This window comes from Amblyomma mixtum, chromosome 2, assembly GCF_055824585.1.
Source record: "Amblyomma mixtum isolate Tamu chromosome 2, ASM5582458v1, whole genome shotgun sequence".
NCBI lineage: Eukaryota > Metazoa > Arthropoda > Arachnida > Ixodida > Ixodidae > Amblyomma > Amblyomma mixtum.
This window is the reverse complement of record NC_143013.1, coordinates 162,559,256-162,581,439: the sequence shown is the minus strand read 5'-3', so window position 1 is coordinate 162,581,439 and position 22,184 is coordinate 162,559,256. Positions and strand designations below refer to the sequence as shown.

General features: G+C 45.0%; 2 protein-coding genes across 4 annotated transcripts in view; both read right to left on the bottom strand.

Annotated features, from left to right (window-relative positions):
* Positions 1-9,357, bottom strand: part of LOC149361445 (uncharacterized) — a 68,707-nt gene extending 59,350 nt beyond the window's left edge. The window contains exons 1-4 of one of the 3 annotated variants that reach the window (XM_089572682.1): positions 9,106-9,357; positions 8,122-8,203; positions 7,476-7,550; positions 3,100-3,230 (exon numbers count right to left, since the gene is read on the bottom strand). In XM_089572682.1, the coding sequence (XP_089428808.1) occupies positions 3,100-3,230; positions 7,476-7,550; positions 8,122-8,203; positions 9,106-9,121 (304 nt within the window). In that variant the 5' untranslated portion in view covers positions 9,122-9,357. Of the gene's footprint in view, positions 1-3,099; positions 3,231-7,475; positions 7,551-8,121; positions 8,430-9,105 lie in introns of those variants that run through there. The other 2 variants (XM_089572684.1, XR_016288956.1) reach the window with 2 other exon arrangements.
* Positions 9,358-12,236: 2,879 nt separating this feature from the next.
* Positions 12,237-22,184, bottom strand: LOC149361444 (uncharacterized). The gene is made up of 4 exons (XM_089569514.1): positions 22,022-22,184; positions 14,129-14,226; positions 13,189-13,409; positions 12,237-12,357 (listed from the first exon to the last, which is right to left on the bottom strand). The coding sequence occupies exons 1-4, from the start codon at positions 22,065-22,067 to the stop codon at positions 12,237-12,239; spliced, it is 486 nt and encodes a 161-aa protein (XP_089425640.1). The 5' UTR covers positions 22,068-22,184.

Genomic DNA, 22,184 nt, shown 5'->3' with positions numbered 1-22,184 from the left:
AGACCAAGCGCAGTGAAAAAAAAATGAAGGAGAAATGGCAAGAAAAAACACGCAATAGAAGCAAAATGGCGATTGGGTAAGCAAACGAGAATTAAGCAACAAGCGAAGGTGAAGTGTGCTAAAAATTAAAAGGATAAAAGGGGAATAAAAACGCGCATGAGCCACAAAGGTGAAGCCAACAATTAAGATGGTTAAAAGTGGAAGATGACGTACAGTGAAGCCGAGAGATAAAATATAAAAAAGTGAAATTCAATAACCAGTATGAAGGCAAAAATCAAGGAAAAACACCAAAAGAGGGAAGTTGGCAGAAGAGGCAAGGCATGTAACACACATGTAGAACCAGGGCTAGATCAAGTACGTCCACAAAGAAAGGCAATCCTCCGAGTAAAACCAAGCGTGTTCTTTACATTCACCCCGGAGCCTGAAAATCTCTGCGGCTTCCACCATTGCATTGCGTCAGCTTATTACGGGGCTCTATTAACACAGTGGCTTTCTCGAACTTTGGGCAGCATGGCTTTTTTGCGTCCCATTATCAGCAGTGGACTTGCAGGTACCTAAGAGATGTACCCGATAAATCAGTGTAATGCTCTCTTAGCCTTCCATTGATGCCAATGTATACCTTGCAGCAAGAAAAAGGGATTGAGAAAGCACTTCTTGTGCATGCCACTAAGGGTTTCTGTGCAATGCGGTGCAGCCTGTTTCTTTTTTCTTTTTCATTGACGATCCTAGAGAGGTGTGATAGGTGATGGGGGGGGGGGGCGGCAGCAAAAAAAGCATCTACTCTATCTCTCGAATTTTCTAAAGGTAAATTTCACAGAACCTTAAGAAAATTGGAGAGAAAGCAGGAGTAGACATTGCCTTTTCTGACCCCATAGCACCTATTGCAATTGCGGAATCCTAAATGAAAAAAAAGACGCTGCACCACGCAGCACAGAAAACCCTTAGCGCCATGCGCGGAGGGCATTTAATCAATACATTGGCATCAATGAAAGGATAAGGGAGCATAAGATTGATTTATCGGGTACATTTCTCGGGAATCTGCTAGTCGGAAAGAGCAAAACCACAAAACTATCACACAGAGGCAGGTGACAACACAAGGATGTACTGACAACTGAAAATTTATTGAACAGCAGTGCTTATATAGACAAGTCACGTGTGTAATCTGCAAACAATCGTAAAGAGGCACAAAAAATTCAATGGCAACCATGGAGCTGAGCAAATATGACAATCACCTGCTCAAAAACGAAACAAAAACAACCGGGGGAAACACAGACAGAAACGCTAATTTTCCTGAAAAATGAACACAGTAGGCGTGCTGACACACTTATCTGGCTCTGACCTCAAGATGGCAACAGCCTCGACAATTTCTCTTTCCAACTGCTTCTTTCTTCATCCAATAATCTGTGTGCAGTTCAGTTTGGGATAGCAGTCTACAATGAGACAGTGAGTGGGACGGCAAATGCCTCCGGGTCTACTCAAGGAACACGCATACTCTTGCAAACAAATGTGTAAACATCTACCACTTTGGACGATATAAAACTGGCCACAGCTGAGGGGAATCTCGTACAACATGCCCGTTGGCGGTACTTTTTGAATGCCTCATGCCAAGTGCAACGGGGGTGGTGTACACGATTCCTCTCGGCTGTGGTCGATTTTATACCGGCCAAATTGGTAGATGGTGAAACACTCCCTTGCAAGAGTATTAGCATTCCTTGGGTAGGCCCGGACGACCTTGCCTGCCTGTCCACTGTCCCAGGTGTAAAGACTTAACCTAAACTGAACTGCACATTATTATTGGATGAATAAAGGGCCAGTTGGAAAGAAATTCTCAAGGCTGTTGCCATCCTGAGGTCGAAGCCAGATAGGTGGGATAGCACGCCTTCTGTGTCCATTTTTCAGAAAGAATTGGAATTTGTTTCCCTCCCTAGGTTGTTTTTGCAATGATTGTTTGCAGATTACATGCGCAACTGATCCATATGAGCACTCATTTCTTCAATAAATGTTCAGTTGTCGTACCGCCTTGTGTTTTGCCTGCCTTTGTCCCATTCTGTTTTGCGGTTTTTCTAACGATTTCCAACCAACTGGCCTACAAGCACGTCCTAAATCTGCAAGTCCATTGCCAAAACTGTGACCGAAAAAAGCCATGCCACCCATGTTCGAAAAAGTGCCATTGTGTTAAAAAAGCACCAGAATAAGCCGACATGACGAACTGGTGGGAGCCGCCGGGATTTTGAGGCTCGAGGATTAATGGACAAGAACACCCTCAGAAAAAAAGATTGCCTTTCTTCAGGATGTTTGACCTAGCCCTGGTTTTAAAAACATCTTGCATGCCTTGACTTTTCTGCCAACTCCTCTATTTTCGCGTTTTTGTTTGCTTTTACCTTTAATACTAATTGAATTTCATATTTTGATATTTTATCTCTCTCGTTTTTACAGTAGCTCATCTTCCTCCTGTAGCCATGTTAATTCTTGGCTTCACCTTTGTTGCTCACGTGCATTTATTCCCCTTTTATTCTTTCAGTTTTTTAGCTCACTTCACCTTTGTAGACCAATTCTTGTTTGTTGGCCAAAAACCATTTTCTTTTCACGGCATGTTTTTTCTTGCCATTTTACTTTTATTTCACTGCCCTTGATATGTGTTTGCGTGTAGTGTTTTAGTTCCGTGTTATCAGACCAGTACTTGAAAATTTTGGTCAAACCGTTCCACTGTTTCACGTGCTGGTGGTCTTAAAAATGAATTGCTTAAAACTATTCCTTTAACCTTGTTATGGTTTCATCCTTCCCTGCTCTATAGTCTTGGTTTCTGTTTCTAGTTTGTGTTGTTTTCCACTATTGGCCATATCACTTATTGTTGCCACGAGTGCATAAAATTGCCACCTGTTGGCGCCTGTGTTTTGGTTATATATGCAGTGTTTCGGTGATTCTGGAATAAATCTGTAGTCAGCACCTGTGCCCTCATATATTTTCTTTCTGACCCCAGTCTGTGTTTCTAAGCTCTGTCAACCACAAAGGATCAGACCAACTAGACCGACAGCTTGTCCTCTTCAAGCTCAATGCGTACTTTTCAAAGAAATGGTATGGCGAAAACAATGTACTTACAGTAAAGCCTGCTTGACTGAGCGAATACCACTGGCAATTCGCAAATTCCCAGCCTGCTCCTGATTGCTGGCTCAAGCCGCACGCAACTTTGTGGCTTGCACGACTTCCACGCAACTCTTGGTCCCTTGAAACTGAAACATAGAAGGATGAGTGAGAGATATCAGATTTGATATGCTTGTATTGCTGCAATGACTAAGAAAAAACGATATTTTCCATAAGAACAATTATTATTTCACACTAGCTTCGCAGAGTAAACCTCGTTTATCACGACCTCGTTAACACTGACATACTGCACAGTCCCAGCCTGACTGCATCTAGTTCTATGGTGTCATATGCTTGTTAGCTATGAGCCCTTGGCCTTGCACCGGTTAATACAGACAACCACGGAATGGGCAATCAGCTCCGACCTTTTGAGTCATAGATACTCACAAGCTCAGTGGTCCCAGGGGTTCTAGAAATATTGGCAGGGCGACACAGTAACGAGCATTCCGCACCACTTGCTCTCGCTTCATTGCAAAAAAACTCTCACAGCAGACCTGTCCTCCATTTTGCAGTGTGAAAATAATCAAATTCAAAGCATGCACACAAAATGTGGACCTCTCTTCGAACAGAGCTTCAGAAATACGGGTATAATTATTGTAATTAAACCTACCTGCAGTTTTCAATTCATCCTAAAATTTTATGCAACTCGACAAGCAATAAGCATTAAAAAGGAATTAAAATAGCCGGCACTGTTTAAACAATATAGCTATGAAGAAATACGAGACGTATCCACTACTCTCCAGTGGTTCTTTAGCTTCATGCATTATCAATCTACACTTTCTTACAGGCACATTTGCACGCGAAACTTGGGTTTAACCCAATCTTGATGAATCTTTCTGGAATGCAACAATCAGGAGAAACCAGTTTTACTCAAAAACAAAGGGCCCTATACAATGCATCACAAGGCCGGCTAGGCGCACTCAAGACTACAGCCCCTTCCACAAGTCTCCAATTTGCATGTCCTCTACAAGTTGCAGGATCCGTGTCCACTGCTTGTCTAATTTCGCTATCCCGCCTTGCTAGTTCTCCCACTGCCCTTCTCAAACTCTTGGAATTCTGTTGCTCTAGCAGATCATCAGCTATTGTATTATTTTTTGTTTTAGCACTACACACTCCATGCCAACAATGCTGGATAATGTACTTTAAATAGGTTTGTAGAGCGTGCAAGTGGCTTGCAGCTTGACGAATAGGTGAGAAAAAAACGCGGAGCCTGACAAATAGGTGTGAAAAAAAACGTGCGTTATTTGGAAGAAATGGGCTTGGGCAGGAGATGTAATGCAAAGGCAAGATAACCAGTGGTCCTTAAGAGTGATAGGGTGGATTCCAAGAGAAGGCAAACGTAGCAGGGGGCAGCAGAAAGTTAGGCGGGCGGATGAGATTAAGAAGTTTGTGGGGACACGGTGGCCACAACTGGCGAAGGACAGGGTTAATTGGAGAGACATGGGAGAGGCCTCTGCCCTGCATTGGGTGTTAGACTGATGATGATGACAACCTGGTGAATTTGCCTCGCAACAACCGCTGCAGCCTGATATTTTGTAGAGCAGCACAATGGCCTTCATTTTTTGAGTGGTGAAGTATTCAGCATTTTGTTTCAACCATGAGTGTAAAGGGAAGGCATTTTATGTTGCACAAAATGAAGGAATTACATGCATACTGGGCTTTGGAAGAATGCCCTGTGGACATTACAAAACACTGCCATCCTTGCTTTATCTCTGCCAGGTAACAAAATTCATTATTCTCCAAATACTTTGGACAAAGACAAGCTGCCGTGCACTCATTCGAGCTCAGTGGACTTTCCCTCAAACCAATCTTCAGTAAATAATATCAGGATTAGGCAAAAGTAACTGTAGTGTATTTCAGTGAGTCAGTGCCTTTTACAGAAAGTTTTGGAAACAGAAAAGTTTATGAGCTTTGTGAGCACATGATTGCCCAATCTATTTACATAGTCAAATGGGAAATTTGCCTTCCTATTCAATTTATGCACATTCAAACAATATTTACCGCTGTAGGCCACATCAGTTCTGTACCAGGTAGCACATGCCAAAAAAAAGCCTTGATAGCGTAATAAGTTATGTGTGGTTGACTATAGAACTTAAAATCTAGGCCATATCTCTTGGATCTAATCTTGACATATTTCTGCATAATACTATACTGCAGATACAAAAAGCAAAGCAATAGAGAGAGACAGAGAAACTTTGCTAATGAAATGAACAAAATATTTACTTAAAATCACTGACCTGTTACTCAGCATGAGGGAGGAAATAAGAGGGAAAGACGAAGGAAAACATTTGCAGAAAATTGTTAACGTTTAGAAAATAATAAATTTAAACAATTTTTGGAAATGATGTATCCATTACTTTACTTGGTTTTAAAGGGTTTAATGCCACAAAGCGGCGCAGGCTATACAGGGCGCTATTGTAGAGGACTGGAAAATTCTTTAGGTGTGCTGACATCACACGGTACCTGGGCCTCTAGCATTTCGTCTCCATTGAAATGAGACTAGTACAGCTGGAATCTAAACTGGCTTGAATCGAACCTGCCTCTTCCGGGTCAGCAGCCAAGCACAATAACCACTCAGCCACCATGACGGCTCCCATTTGGGGTGACATGCATCAATGTGGTGACTGACGGGGCTGACAAAGTTCATTTCAGAGAGGGTGTGCATTGATGAGGTTATATAGTTCAATTCTCCCTGTGCGACATAATTAGACAGGTAAAAATTTATTATGAGCATATGCTGCCTATGGCAGGCCAAGAGATGTAAAACACAAAGCATATGTCCATAAAATGAAAGCAAGAAGAGCACAATTTCCTGCTGTGAGTAACCGCTCCACTATCCAAAAGGATAGCCAGCTTCTTTAAAAAATGTATATCCTGCCTATGTCCATTTATGATTCCCGCTCAGATTTTAATTCGCATTTATTTCCAACCAACTCAGTTCTCTCCCAATCTCTTATCATTAACCCTATGATTTTCCTGAGTGGTTCACCGCACTGTTCTCAATTTTAAGCCCTTTGTAAAGTACCCCACTTTTCCCGACAGCTTAGCAAAGGCAAAGCAGTTTAAAATTTCTTTTTGAGCATACTGCAAGGTGCTGCTCGTAACTTCTGAGTGCATGCCTAAGGCAATAAACCCCTTTCTTATTCTCCCAACCATTTCTTTCAAATGCTCTATATCTGTGCATGACCTGGCCGAGGTGTATTCTGTTTCGACTTCCAGTACCTTACTGCATTTCATAAAAAGGCCTCTTTCCTGATTATTAAGTATTGATTTAGCTCTCATTTTCACACTGAGTATTGATGTCCTCAATCATTTGCAAGAATTCATCACTTATACTACAACTCACCATTAATACTACAATAACATGAAATCAAATATAACTGAGCGGTTCTCCATGAGTCTTCGCATTTCCTGAACCAACCTGCTGCTATGCAGAGAGGGTCACCTCGTCTAGCATCATCACATCTTGTTCAGGGTATGTGGGTTGTGCAAAGTAAACAACCGTTGATTTCAGGTCACTGCAGTCATAACTACAAAGTAGCTGGTGCAATGAAATGTTAGTTCTAAGAAGGTCTGCTCGTTTTTTTTTATGCGGGCCCAAGTGAACACAGGCTAAACTGCATGCTGTTTGATGTCAGTGCAGGATAAAGATCCCCAGGTGGCCAAAATTATTCTGCAGCCCTCTGCTACGGCACCTCTTTTCTTCTTTAACTCCCTCCTTTATCCCTTCCCTTGCATCATTGTTCAGGTGCCTATCAAGATGTGAGACAGTTACTCTGTCACTTCCTTGGCTCAAAAACCAATTTTAAAATTTTCAAGGATACTTTCAAGAACGTAGAGGTACAAACTGTACAGTATAACCACATGCCACAGCAATAAACCAGCAATACATCTGCGCTGACAGGAGCTTGCCAAGTACGCTGCAAGGATGCTATGCCACGCAAGATTTGGTGTCATCATACAATGTTACTTTACTGACTGACATTTCAGTGTACAAGCAAGAAATACCATTCAAGTATTATTGTACAGCACAACGTTTTTAAAAGATAAACAAACATTTTGGCCCTTTTAGAGGACACACATGCATAAAAGGCAACAGGTGTGGAATAGTCACTGCACCTAAAGCAGGCTCAACTTTATAATAACAGCGCAGTGTCAAGAGCTACATGAGCGGCTATATTTCGTACAAATTTGCAGTTCATGTAATAAGCTGAGGTACTGCTGTAAAGTGCATGTAGAGTCTGCATGCATGTTTAAACACAGCAGTGAGCCTATGTTGAAAATATTTTTCAAAACAGGCAGGTAAGGTATGCGTAACTGAAAAAGATAATTACCATGAATGGCTTGGAGGGATGGCACAGCTGAAGGCAGGAAGCACGCATGGCCCAGCAGATGCTGGCAGCTGGCAACTGCAGATAAATACGTCCCGACCAACAGCTGTCAGTGCCAGTGACAATGTCATGAATGACGACAAAACAAACTGTCGACTGCTTCAGAAACTAAAATGAGGTATTAATATAGGAACACAAAAAGCAATGAGGTGGCCCATAACAAAATAAATAAGGAGATTGTATGTGAAACACCCATACACATTCTTTGAGTACATTTACATGACTGTCATAACCACATTGAAAGATGAGCTGGCTGGAATACCGCTTTATTCTTATGCATGATGAAAACAGCCCAACGATTCGAATATAGCATGCGCAGGCTTTAGTTAATTACTATTAGGGTGCCTTGCACCAGCGTCTAATGTATTCTTAAATTGAACATAGCACCCAGTCAACCAGTTTACCTTGCATAAATGAGAAGAGAAAATGCAAAAGACATGCATTCAATACCAAGGAGCCCGATATCTCACGTCACAACTGAGCATGATACGAAAATTAGTAGTGCATTTAACAAATTGCACACAAATAAAAACAGCAAAACATTTGTCGAGTGGTAATGCAAGTAGGGGCAAGAGCAAAAAAAAAATACCGAAGAACACTGGTGAGTGAGGTGCAGGGAGGTCTGTGGGTAGGGTTCCGTGCCTGGGAACAGTTCCGAGCGCGGAGAACTGCTGCCGGCAGTCAACCAAGAATAAATAAGAGAAAGTGAAAATGAATAACAAACCATCACCAATTGCGAACGACCTGAAAGCGGGCCGCATAAGCGAGGCATACAGCAAAAAGCTTGAAATCCCAAATAAGTGTGCAGTTGCATCCCCAACAGTTCAGTGCCCTGAAGGAGAGGAAGCATGGACGCCTACAGTTCAGGGAAGACACAAGAACGACCTAACTGACATAATATTGGCAAATTCTGTTCCAATGGGGAAGCACAGATAAAAAGTTTACAAATGACTAGTACATATGCGCCAGCCTTCCACATGCGATCACTGTCTTCAAAATAATTTGCATGACGAATATTAAGAAGTAAGCACTGATCCGATGAGCACCAACACCGAGCAAAACCATCCGTCGTCTGTTCGCAGTTCGCCTAGCGCGAGTGCTTCATCGCGCAGCACTGCCGCTCATAATAATCTTCTAAATAGCACAAATCCATCCGATGGATACCAGCCGCGAGCAAAATCACCCGTTGTCAGTTCCCTCGCCTGTTCTCAGCTGTCCCCGCAAAAGCGCTCTCACCCGCGGCACTGATCGTCGTCTTCTACGCAGTACAAATCCATGCCAGTTGAATGTAGTAAACATTGTCTGTAGTTTTTCGCAGCGCTAGCAAGCGACCGCATAACTCTGTTGTGATCTCTGGTGGCATTTTTATTTACCACGGCACCTGAGTACTAAACGCAGACATAGACTATGAAGCAAGACTTGTCACGCAGGCTATACGTCCGTTCTTTTCAGGCAACGCATTATAGCTGAGGCAACCGCACGCAGACTGCCTCCACTGCCATCCCTATATAGCCGCACACTAATAACGCGTGTGAATACAGATCAGTAATAGAGAAGCGGTGACGGTACTCACCAATCATGCAGCTCATCCAGGCTTAGTAAAACCGCGCCGTCGTCTTCATTGCCTTTCCAGATGACAAGACGTCGTAGCGCTGCCTTTCTTCATGGCTTTGCCCGTCCAAACTCACCGATGTTGACTGGGCGTAATACTCGTCGTTGGCTTCCAAAACACACTTCTGTTCTTCACACATGTCCGCCGCACAAGCACTCAAACAATGCCATGAAAAGCCAAATAACACAAAACGCGAGGCAACGCACGCACTGACATGGCGCCGGCGCCAGCGGCTTTGCCCTTGTTTTTGCGTCGTTGAAAAACTGCAACTCAAATGCGCTTTTTTACTACTAATATTTAAATTATGTTCAGAAGAAAAATATTTCAATTTTTTTAAATTTATTTTTTTATTACGTGCGAACACTAAAGCGCTTTTAAATACTTTTGTAGAAGCTGCGATCCTGTGATCCCATCACCCAGGGTGCCCCGGATGTTCTAGCAGACGACGGAGCAGACGACGGCGCAGACGACGCTGTTGACGGAATGAAATTTCGTTTGCTGCCAGCTAAAATCTCTTAATTGCGACAAAACGGGCAAAGAAATGCACCGTACCTCAAGCTGGTGCATATCAAGGATATGTTGGACGTGACCGGTAGGACTGAGAGCAGCTGCGATGCATTACTTTGACTGACGCGGGCATGCTCGACGGAGATTTGCACGAAACTGAGGGCTTAACTGTGACCCGTACAAGCGGATAACTTTGATATCAACTGCTTTGCGAAACTACGCCGATAGTTGCGTCACACTTTAGCTGATATGCAACAGCGGCTCGCACTCGCCGCATCTTGTTCGCACGCCCAGTCAAAAATTCCTTCAGCCTATCGGTCTGAAGGCTGAAGGAACCCGTAATTTGGGCTTGTTGGGCCTGTTGGTGATGGGCCTGTCGGGCCTGTTGGTGATGGCCTGTCGGGCCTGTTGGTGATGGCCTGTCGGGCCTGTTGTGATGGACCTGATGGTGATGGACCTGATGGTGATGGACCTGTCGGTGTCAGACCTGTTGGTTCTAATGGCGTCGGCCTGTTGGCACAGATCCTGCTTGCAGGTATCGGGATAGTGTTAGGCCTAATGAGGGACGCCAGTCCTAATGGCGCACCATAGATAAGTTTTTTCATCACTCAGAAATGTGTGCTGCACATTGCGCATGATAACATAGCTTCTTCGATTAGTGCATCGCAAGCTGTTGCAAAAAGGCAGCGCCTGCTACTAATAATATTTTCCAATTAAGCTGGCCAAAAGGGTCTGTAATGCCCTACGATATATATACTGACAACCAGATTTAGGGGAAACGAAAGCTTTATTATAAATAGAAACCTGTAAAGAGGAAGATGATCAGCAGTCAGAGCAGCAGAACCGAGGCGAGGCGCGAGATGAGAAGACGACGATCGGCAGCTGAAGCAGCAGAGCCGACGCGCGGCGCGAGACGAGAGCGTGAACTGTTCCGGGACCGGACCTGTCCTTGCCCGCTCTAACCGGCCTTCACAACTGTCAATAAAGGCCGTTACATCTTGGTGGAGGTGCGGGGTAGCGGAGAGACGTCTTTTCGGGTGATTTTGTTGAGGCGCCAGTAGTCAACGCAAAAGCGGATAGAGCCGTCTTTCTTGGTGACAAGGACGACGGGGGAAGCCCAAGGACTGTGTGATGGTTGTATGACGCCACGCTGCAGCATATCATTCACCTGGGTGTCGATAACCTGGCGTTCGGTGGCCGAGACGCGATATGGGCGTTGGCGCAACGGCGAATGGGCGCCAGTGTCGATCCGATGGGTAACAGCTGAAGTGCGACCAAAACGGTGGTGAGAGAAGTCAAACGATGACCGAAACTTATCTAGCAGGGCCGCAAGCTGGGTCTTCTCCGGTGGCGAAAGATTTGTGTCGATTGAGCCCACAAAGACGGCCTCGGGAACGGGATCAGGAAACGGTGAGGAGGAAGTAAGTGAAGACACTTGCAGGCGGCAGGAGTCGTCCTCAGAAGGGTCCCAGGCGACGACGGAAGCGAAAGGCTGGACACATCCCAAGCATTCACCACGAAGAAGAGTGGAGGGGCACAGGAATGGATTCGTCAGGGGCAAGGCGCTGCAGCCGGCTGAGACGGCAAGCACGGCGAAAGGCAGGGGTAGACAGTGGCGAGAAGCAGAGGAGTCGGACGGGATGAAGATGACAGGGCCGTTGGATCCAGAGTCGCAATGAACAGAGGCGAGCACAGCAGAGCACGGCGGGATCATGACGTCATCAGCCACAGTCAGCTTGGAGCACAAGTTAGTGGAAGCGTTCACAGAGTCGTCGCCGAAGGGAAGAAGGGCGACTTCGGAACGAGCGCAGTCGATGACAACGTCATGTTGGGAGAGAAAGTCCCAGCCTAAGATGACGTCGTGAGACGGCCATGGGAAGACGATGAATTCAACAATATACAGAACGTCCTGAATAGTAACTCTGGCTGTACATGCCCCCAAAGGCGCAATAAGTTGCGAATTAGCGGCGCGAAGCATAAAACCATATAGCGGAGTCATCACTTTTCGTAACTGGCGGCACAATTTCTCACTTAGTACAGATACAGCAGCACTGGTGTCAACAAGCGCGAAAGCATCGGTGCCCTCCACAGAAACCGCGATCAAATTTGTCGGAGAAAGTCGAGGTCGTGAGCTTGGTGACGAGCAAGCAGTTCTTGCCTCCGGAACTGCGGGCACTAGTTTTCCGAAGGGGAAGAGGGACGACGGCGCATCGGGGAAACCGAGCGACGACGCGGAGATGGAGCACGGCGGCGAATAGACGGCCTGAGATCGGAGGAAGCAGTGGTCTCAGAAGGCGAAGTGCAGTGAAAAGGCTGGGGAGGGGCGTAGGCGTAACCTCGAGGGTCAGTATTGGCAGCAGGGGACAACACTTGGCGGCGGCAGGGACGCATCACATGGCCAGGAATGCCGCAGACATAACAAATCGGTAGGTTGTCCGGTGTCCGCCATGGACGGAAACGTTGTGGTGGTGGCCAGGCAGGACGAAATGGTGTCGACTGGGGTGGATGCTGGTACGAAACGAACGTTTCTGGGCGGGGACGCCTGACGGCTTCGGCATAGGTAAGTGGCAAAATAAATTTACACATCATGACCTCCAATTTTTCGTTGCACATCCCCCAGCTTCTGTGAGAGGTGCATGCGCACGGCTTTCAGTCTCTTCTCTGCAAGCTCCTTTGGTATGTCTCCCATGTAGATATGAAACAGAGCTGCACAATAGAACACAAAATAGGCCACATTTGAACACAACTAGATACATGATAAATGCAAAAGTGAGATTCAGAATTACCACTCTCATTGTAAAAACACAGAAACGAATGTTCGCCATTAAAGGGGCCATGAAGCCTACTTTCGTGCATACCCTTGTTGTAGCATTTAATTCCCAACACATTAAATTACAATACCCAAAACTTTCAGTTGATTCCGTGCGGCAGATATCTTTAAAACGATTTTCGTTTCCTTTGCGAACTGACTGCTTGTCTGGCAACCTCTGATTGCTGACGACACATGGGCCTACCCACTCCGCGTCTGCTGTGTGTTGTTGGATGCATTGAGATGCTTGCATGAAAACCAAAGACAGAGATTACTCGAAACAACGGGCAATGCTATTTATACATTCTGTGCAGATATGTCAATTGCACTATCTTTGTCGCAGCAAGATCGGAGAACGCGCACAATGACTTGCCACCAGTCGTTGAGAACGCTAATTTCACAACCAAATAGATAAATCAGGTTACTGGCAGAACGGATCTTAGCGAGAGCCACACAAACAGTGTGGAGATCTCTGAAAGTGCTGTGATAGAGCCTGCATGAAGAAACGTATGGGCATAACACACCTTGCAAAAACTAAACGTCACTTTTGCCCGACTTTGCAGTTTTGGATGCAATAAGGACATTGCAGTTGTTACAAACCTCGGATACAATGAACAGGATCTCCATGACTATCACGCTTTCTGTAAGTGAGCGGGACTGTATTTGGCTGAAGCAAAGTTTGATTGCCTAGGTGTTACTCAAAGCAAAGAAAAAAAAAGCACTAGCACCTTTCAGAGAAGACTTTTTCCGGTGTAAGTGCCGGTTTCGCCTCTGTTCTGCCAAGAGACCGGCACTTATTTGAAAGCACGCCAGTCACGCTGCGGCTCTTCAGCTCATCAGGTGTCCAATACACCTGAGTAGCACCGTGGCAGAACATTGAGTCTGTTGGTGCTCTCAGGAGCATCTGCCAGGCACCAGGCTCCATCCAGAGCCCACTGCCTGCATAGACCTGCAGCAAACGTGGAGAATTTCGCATTTGTACACATTAACAGCAATGAATCAAGGGATTTTAAATATTTCATAACTTAAAACAAACAGCTGAAAAACATAAAAATTATGTAGGCATGAATGCACTCTTTTACAGCGAGCAGTGTCCAAAATCAGTAGATTTTTTATTTCTAGCCTTATAATTCGAAAAAAAAGAAATTGCTTGCGTGCAACATGAAATATATAGCACAATCTTCTGACAGTTCTAGCTTCTCTTCATTCCGAGTCAAATACCGCCAAAAGTTGAAATAATGTTCTCTGCCCCAATTCAAACAAACTTCAGAAATGAGAATAAATTTCACATACCAACAACTAGGCATACCTGACAGAACAAGGCAGCCTCCTCATGATCAAAAATTATTTGTGTACTAAGAATTTCCTCAGGACAAGAATAACTGCAGACCCATTATGGCATCGTCAGGTAATGAAGTACAAAAATGACAAACTAGAAATGCTGACCTGTGCCTTACATGATATTGTCTGAAACCACACATCTATGCTTTGCACACTACCCTTTTCGGCACACTTACTGGGACTAGTATAAGTTTCTACTGTAAGCTAGCATCATCCTCTAAACTGTACCCATTTCACTATGTACCAGCCCCAATTTAATTAAGAATCATTAACTCACTCTACTATGGTATTTGATACACTATATGACTTAAGAACACGCACAATCACCTTTCCATCATCCCTAGCAGAACCTATCACAGTGTCCTGCCCACCAGGCAGCTGGAGCTGGCAGTCCGCGGCGCTCTCCATCTCCTCGGCTGAGCATACTTTTTTGACAAGAAAAGGAAGTACACAAATATCAATGCACCTCAGCAGCACATATAAGCAAAAGCAAACTGAGTTCAGTTTGACATTGTGGGCTGTCAAGTAAATGAAAAAAATTAAGTATTTTGCTCTCAAGGTAACAGTGAAAGCTTTGCACAGTAGAACCTCGCTGCTGAGTTGATGGGTGCTGCATTTTCCTGGCTGCTACACATTGTAGTGGTCTAGATCTGGCATGATGATAATAGGGTTCCATGCATTATAAACCCTGCTGTTCGTTGCATTGTAACTTCGGCCACATACCTACACAGTAATACTTGTGAAATAACACCCCATGCCAGCCTAAATGAGAAACAGTGGCAGTCATATGTTAACTTCTAAAGCGGCTTTACTTGGCCTGGCATGTCTAGCACCACTGTGTTAGGCAGACGGCATTCAGACAGGCTGTGCCATCATCATCCACAGTGGTTGCACTTTTTTGAAGCAGTAGCTTCACTGCTACAGGTGCACGGCTGAGATCGCCATGTACGCAACATGACCTTCAAGTCTGCCACAAATAAAATAAACAAACAAATAAACCTCACAATCAGTGGGATTCAAACTCAGGTCCATTGGGCGAGAGCCAGGTGCGCTAACCACTAAGCTTCAGACCCACGGTGTGACAATTCAATAAAACTGGAGATATACAGGGTGTCCCAGCTAAAAGTAACCAAGCTTGTTAAAAAGAGGATGATCCCTAGCCGAGTGAGACCAACTGAGGGTTGTTGATAGTCGCGTGTCCTAGTCTGCAGTATTTTTTATTATGCAAACGTGATTAATTAGCAAAGACTAATTAGCTAACTTTTTAATTATTGCTTTCAGGAAGAAATTGTCAATGCAGGAGTTGTAGATCCCATAGAAAAATAATCGTTTGCCTTGTTTGCAGCTAAGTACCACTGATACAACTTCTTTTATCTGACTTAAAAGAAAGCCCGCGAAATACAAAAAGAACCACGTGATAGGGAAGCAGTTACAGCGCTCCCAAACGAGCGATCAAGCAACGACATCCGCTTATGTTTGCAACGCTGTCCCGTACAGCTTTTGGCGTCTTGAGGAGGTGGCGAGATATGCACCAGGAACTGCTTATGCGTCATGGAAAGTGAGCGGGTGCTGCTTTTCAAGGAAGTGAAGCGCGGCTCGCATGGAGCGCTTTTTCACGCGTAACCTCGCCTCGAGTGATAGGAATGTGGCCGTGCCGCTAACTTGCACCGTCACGCGCTGAAGAAACGGTCGCCCTAGCGCCGATGCGAGAGTTAATTACGTATATCTCGCAACCATCACAAAACGCCGAACCCCGTTCGGGACAACGTTGCAAAGATAAGCGAATGTCTTTGCTTGGCTGGTCGTCTGGGAGCGCTGAAACTGCTTCCCTATCACGTGGCTCTTTTTGTATTTCGCGGGCTTTCTTTTAAGTCAAATAAAAGAAGCTGTATCAGTGGTACTTGGCTGCAAACACGGCAAACGGTTATTTTTCAAAGGGATCTACAACTCCTGCATTGACACTTTCTTCCTGTAGGCAATAATTAAAAAGTTAGCTAATTAGTCTCTGCTAATTAATCATGTTTGCATAATAAAAAAAAATACTACAGACTAGGACACGCGACTGGCAACAACCCTCAGTTGGTCTCACTCGGCTAGGGATCATCCTCTTTTTTACAAGCTTCGTTACTTTTAGCTGGGACACCCTGTATATGTGCTTCTTGTATACTAACTGCTAGGTTACACAGGCGCTCATGCAATATCATGGTAATTTGTGATTCGAGCGATTCATGATTGATCAGTGACAGGCGATTTCGAGAGGAGTTTGAAGAGGAATAACAAGAGGAAAACGAAGAATACAAAGAGGAAGATTAGCGCTCCACACGCAGAAAATCTAACACCACGGGTATAGGAAAAAATCAGCTGTGGTTTAGCTTCGGTTAAACCTGGTGAGAAGCAGTAGTTTCACGTAGCTACGTGCGGCAAAGTCCAAAGAAACAACAATCTTTCAACAAGCCGAGAAACTAGAAACAAACAAAGCTTTGCAAAGCGCAGCCACATGAAGCTACCGCTTCTCGCCATGTTTAATCAGAGCTAAACCACAGCTAATTTTTTCTTCACCTATCCTTGTTTCTTTGTAATTGTGCTGCTAGTGTTAGTGTGGCTGGCGCGATTGATTTTGTCCTTCCGCACCTCATCACATCTTTTGTGACTTCTGGATGCACACAGCAGTGGCAACAAAGAGGACGAGGGCTAGCCTCCGCTGGAACCAACCATTATGTTGGCTGTAGCGGCATTAGACATTCTCAGAAAGTATGTTTGCAATGATCCCAACAGCCACATAGCCCCGTAAATTCTGGAGAAATGAGTAGTCCTCACCGGACGTAAGAAAATGCAGCAGACAATGCTGCATGATTTTTTCAAGTGCCAGCACTGCAATAAATGTGTTTAGATCTTCAGTTCTCTCATTTTTCAATTTGTCCTACTTCCTGCCTCTAATGTTTCCTCGCTCTTGCATTTTTTTTTTTGCAGCAAGAGCTATTGGTCGCAAAGTAGCATTTTCACTGCGGCGGTGGTCACACCGTGGTCACACCGCTTCTTGCGCCGCTGCCTAGCAACCGTTGCCAGATGAAGCCGCGCCATCTGGTGCAACCTCAGAGGAGGAGGAGAGCCAGAGATAGCAGTAGGCACAGCAAGAGACCTCCCAGGTCTACGTATGCATTCACTGGACACCCAGAAATCACGCACAAGGGACCGGGAACAGGACTGCCCACGAGGCTGCTGGCGCGCAGCTAGAGGAAGACCGTCGGCATTGCCTTAACGTGAGCCGACCAACTCGGACCACCCTTATCGTTCTCCCATCCCGCTCATAATACCTGACTCTATCATCACACGCCTTTAACAAGAGCAGAGGGGTTTGTCGTGGGACTTTGTCCCAGACATTACTCCATCCATTCCTTCTGGACTTTCTCGCCCGGCCCAAGTTCTCGCTCACAAGGTGCGAGCCGGTGCAGCGTACACCCCAGACATCCCGAGTCGATGACACCGAACCAGGATCGGCTGCCCCGATTGCCCTGCTGACTCTGTTGATTTGCACCACCTGATCTGGACCTGTCCTGGCACTGCGAGCCTCTGCGCCTGCTACACCTCTGCCTACCACATCCAGACATACGATGACTGGACGGCCCCCAGTACCGACGCCAAGCGCAAGCTCAGTGCCCTGCTAGACTTCATGTCAGAGACCGACACCCTCACCTTCACCTAACCAACCCACTTCCCCCTTGGGCCTCAGGTCATCCTTGTGATTAAAGATTTATGAATGAATGAGCAGCGGCCTGTATAAGAGGGCGGTTCGTTGAAGCTGTTGTGGCCAGAGATGGAGAGCGAGTCGGAGAGGCTGAAACAAACCAAGCTTAGCTGTTGGAACGAAACAAGGCAAATACGACGAGACCGAGGAAGAACGTGCAGAACGTCTGAATAAGCGACGCCGTGAAGATGCAGCTCGACGAGTTCGCCTAGCCTCTGAAGGTCCATTACCTCTCGCTACGTATGTCTGGCATAGCTGAGCTAAGCCACAGCCAATTTTTTTTAGTCCCGTGAGGAGTACATCAGCAGGGTTATGCTGTATTAAAACTTGTAGAAACATTAATACTATGAGAAACACATCTCAGTGAAGAGTTGATCGGCTGCTACACTAACAGTAGTAAAGCTTTTTGACGGGCTAGTTGGTACATATTCATATTTGAAAGGGTGTGCGCTAAAAAAGACGTACACAGGAAAAAGATAGAGACGACAGGAAAGAAGCGCAACTTCCAACTTTAATGACGACAAAAGAAGCCAGGCGCACATATATATCCACTGATAAACAGATATGAGCTGCGTGATGGAGCGTGACCCCATCAACCAAACATAAGACAGCGCAAAAAATGCATATCTAAGTGACATTAAAAGAAACCCAAGAAAGTGAACATATCAAACACCTGCCGAGGTAAGGTAAAAAAGTGGGATTCGTATCGGCTGACAACAATGCATAACAACATGGGAAAACAGAGCTGTATGAAAGACGACACTGAAAAAGAGGATAACACCATAAAAAAGGCTAACAACATGATGAAATTTTTAACAAAGAACAAGTGAAAGATGGAGATAAAAACCGTGTAAAGGGTGGTAAATAAAGGCACATTGGAACATCTAAAAGGACAATAAAACATAGAGAGGCGAATGGGTTAATAGTCTAGATGTACCCATCCAGAAAGGCAAGTTCATTTCTAGACAGGTTAATGGAAGGCGTGCTAACACACTTGTCTTTCCTGAGGTGAATAAAAAAGGCCTCGATTACTTCTCTTTCTGTCTTGTCCTGAGCCTTAGCTAGAAACTTGGTTTCATTAAACTTGGGGTAGCAGTTCTGGCAACTGCTGCAGTGTAACGGAAGGTTACCTCCAGACCTGTTCTTCATGGTGACGTTGTGCCTGCGGGCGCGCTCATTGAAACATTTCCCGGTTTGACCCACATACACTTTGCCGCACGTCAAGCGAATCTCGTACACAACATTGGCAGTGCATTGTGTGTACACGGTTTGATGCTTGATATTACAGGCCTTCTTAACACGCTTCCTGGTCACCATCGGACATAATTTCGCCAGTTTGCAAGTAGCCGAAAAAACTAGCCTAACCCCGTGACGAGACGCAACTTTCTTTAAATTGTGTGAAAGACCATGCAGGTAAGGTATAACCTGCACAGGTTTCCGTTCTGTTTGATGTTTAGCATGCTCCGAGGCGGTCAAAGGAGCTGAGACCGGATGCCTCGAAATATTCTTTTCAGGTAAAACGCATAAGCCTGCTTGTCCACTACGTGCCATTGTGTCTGAAAGGGATACGTGGCAAAAAGTTGTGGGTGACTTCCTTCGGTGCCAACTGGACAGAATAGCTGGCGCTTACCCTTACCGCGTTCGAAGCTCAAAGGAAGTGGTGCAGGTACTGGAGGGAGGCAAGGTATCGGCCACAACTGGTTTTTCAATTGACGTTGAGGACTTATTTTACTCTGTGCCTCACGACGGGTTGTTGGATGCTGTTCGTGAACATTTGGAAGAATTTGGCGAAGTCAGGTTTCAAAATTCTGCCGGTGTCACAACTGAAAAATTTCTGGACCTACTATTGTTTTATTTGGATTCCACTGTTATTTGCTTCCAGGATGAGTTTTAGTTGCAAAAAGCCGGAATTTGTATAGGTTCCTCAGTCGCACCGGTCTTATGCGGAATTTTTCTGGCGTCATTTGACCGGCGCCTTGAAGCTAGCTTGAAGGACACAGGGATAACACGTATTTTCAGATACGTCGACGATTATCTTGTCCTTCTTAACGCACCTTCATACTGTGCTTCTGATACACTTGTAGTCCAAATTCTCACTACCTTCTGTTCTTCATCGAGGGGTCTAAAATTCACGCATGAACGAGCAGATCATGATCGACTCCAGTTTCTTGACTTACAGCTTATTTTTACAAATGATCATGTGTGTTGGTCTTATCAGCCGCACTCAAAGAAGTCACTTTTGCCCTATGATAGTGCCCACTCCAAGCTGGTAAAGCTTGGCATAGTATCTCTTTGCATGAAATCTGCATTAGAAAAATCCTGCGGCCACAAGATAGGTGAAAGTTTCCAGTGCCAGATCGACCGAATTTCTGCTGCAGGTTACCCTGCAAATCTGGTCACGAACATGTCTGAAAACCTTTTGCAAAAAATTAAAAACTCGGAGCATGCTAAACATCAAACAGAACGGAAACCTGTGCAGGTTATACCTTACCTGCATGGTCTTTCACACAATTTAAAGAAAGTTGCGTCTCATCACGGGGTTAGGCTGGTTTTTTCGGCTACTTGCAAACTGGCGAAATTATGTCCGATGGTGACCAGGAAGCGTGTTAAGAAGGCCTGTAATATCAAGCATCAAACCGTGTACACACAATGCACTGCCAATGTTGTGTACGAGATTCCCTTGACGTACGGCAAAGTGTATGTGGGTCAAACCGGGAAATGTTTCAATGAGCGCACCCGCAGGCACAACGTCACCATGAAGAACAGGTCTGGAGGTAACCTTCCGTTACACTGCAGCAGTTGCCAGAACTGCTACCCCAAGTTTAATGAAACCAAGTTTCTAGCTAAGGCTCAGGACAAGACAGAAAGAGAAGTAATCGAGGCCTTTTTTATTCACCTCAGGAAAGACAAGTGTGTTAGCACGCCTTCCATTAACCTGTCTAGAAATGAACTTGCCTTTCTGGATGGGTACATCTAGACTATTAACCCGTTCGCCTCTCTATGTTTTAGTGTCCTTTTAGATGTTCCAATGTGCCTTTATTTACCACCCTTTACACGGTTTTTATCTCCATCTTTCACTTGTTCTTTGTTAAAAATTTCGTCATGTTGTTAGCCTTTTTTATGGTGTTATCCTCTTTTTCAGTGTCGTCTTTCATACAGCTCTGTTTTCCCATGTTGTTATGCATTGTTGTCAGCCGATACGAATCCCACTTTTTTACCTTACCTCGGCAGGTGTTTGATATGTTCACTTTCTTGGGTTTCTTTTAATGTCACTTAGATATGCATTTTTTGCGCTGTCTTATGTTTGGTTGATGGGGTCACGCTCCATCACGCAGCTCATATCTGTTTATCAGCGGATATATATGTGCGCCTGGCTTCTTTTGTTGTCATTAAAGGTGGAAGTTGCGCTTCTTTCCTGTCGTCTCTATCTTTTCCCTGTGTACGTCTTTTTTAGCGCACACCCTTTCAAACTACACTAACACTGATGGCTAAAAAGATAACTGGTGAAATAATGAGGGCTAAGTGACAAGTGACAACCGTGGCCGCAGTGGCTCAGTGGTTATAACGCTTGGCTGCTGACCCAAATGACGAGAGTTCGATCCAGCTGCGGCAATGGAATTTCGATGGAGGCGAAGTTCCAGGGGCCCGTGTGCTGTGCGATGTCAGTGCACGTTAAAGAACCTCAGCTGGTCGAAATTTCCGGAGCCCTCCACTACCACGTCCCTCATAGCCCGAGTCGCTTTGGGACGTTGAACCCCCATAAACGAGCCTTAAAGACACAGCAGAACACTGCGGAGCGAGAGCAGTTCAGAAAAATCGCATATCCTGCCAAAAATGAAAGGGACAGTACAGCAAGTATCATAGGCAATGCAAAAAGAAAAAAAAAGACGTCAGGTTAAATTAACTGCGCATCTGCTGAAGGACAGCAGGAACACTGTGCCAGAAAACTTTTCAACCTGTACACGGTACAATGCCTAACAACTTTGAATGTACCAGACGACCAGAATAATGCTAATATATTTTGTTAATTCATAAGAAAGGGGATGTCAATCAATTAAAAAGCTTTTACTTATTAGATAACTATGGGAAAGAAACATGAAGCTTAATGAAAAGGCTTGAAATGCAACTGAAGGCAGGACGGCAAGCTATCGAAAGGTATAGATGTAATCACACAGTAGAGTAGGAGAGCGACACAAAGTAGAGATAAAAAGTACAGAAAGAAATGGGGCCTGGGAAGGGTATGTAACCAATTTCAAGAAAGGTCAATGTAGCACATACAGTCAAAGTTAGGGGCACAGCAGAGATGGTGGAAGGATGAGAGTAGAAGTTTCAGGGGATAAGGCGCCCTCAAGTGGCACAGGACAGGGTTAACAGGCGCTCATTGGACAAATCCTTTGTTTGCAGTGAACATTTTCTTAGGCCGATTTGATTATGAAAAATAAAAAATGGCATGCATCACAAGAAGGTTCGCTCACCAAACTCGTCTGGCCCACTGCCACTAGCCCCATTGATGGATGTCATTGCTGGGGCCAGTTCTGTGAATTAGGTATAGTTAGAGTTCATGTCCTTACACCAAAATGCACATCAAAGGTACCGTAAAAACCCGCGTATAATACGAGGTTTTTTCCCATAATTAGC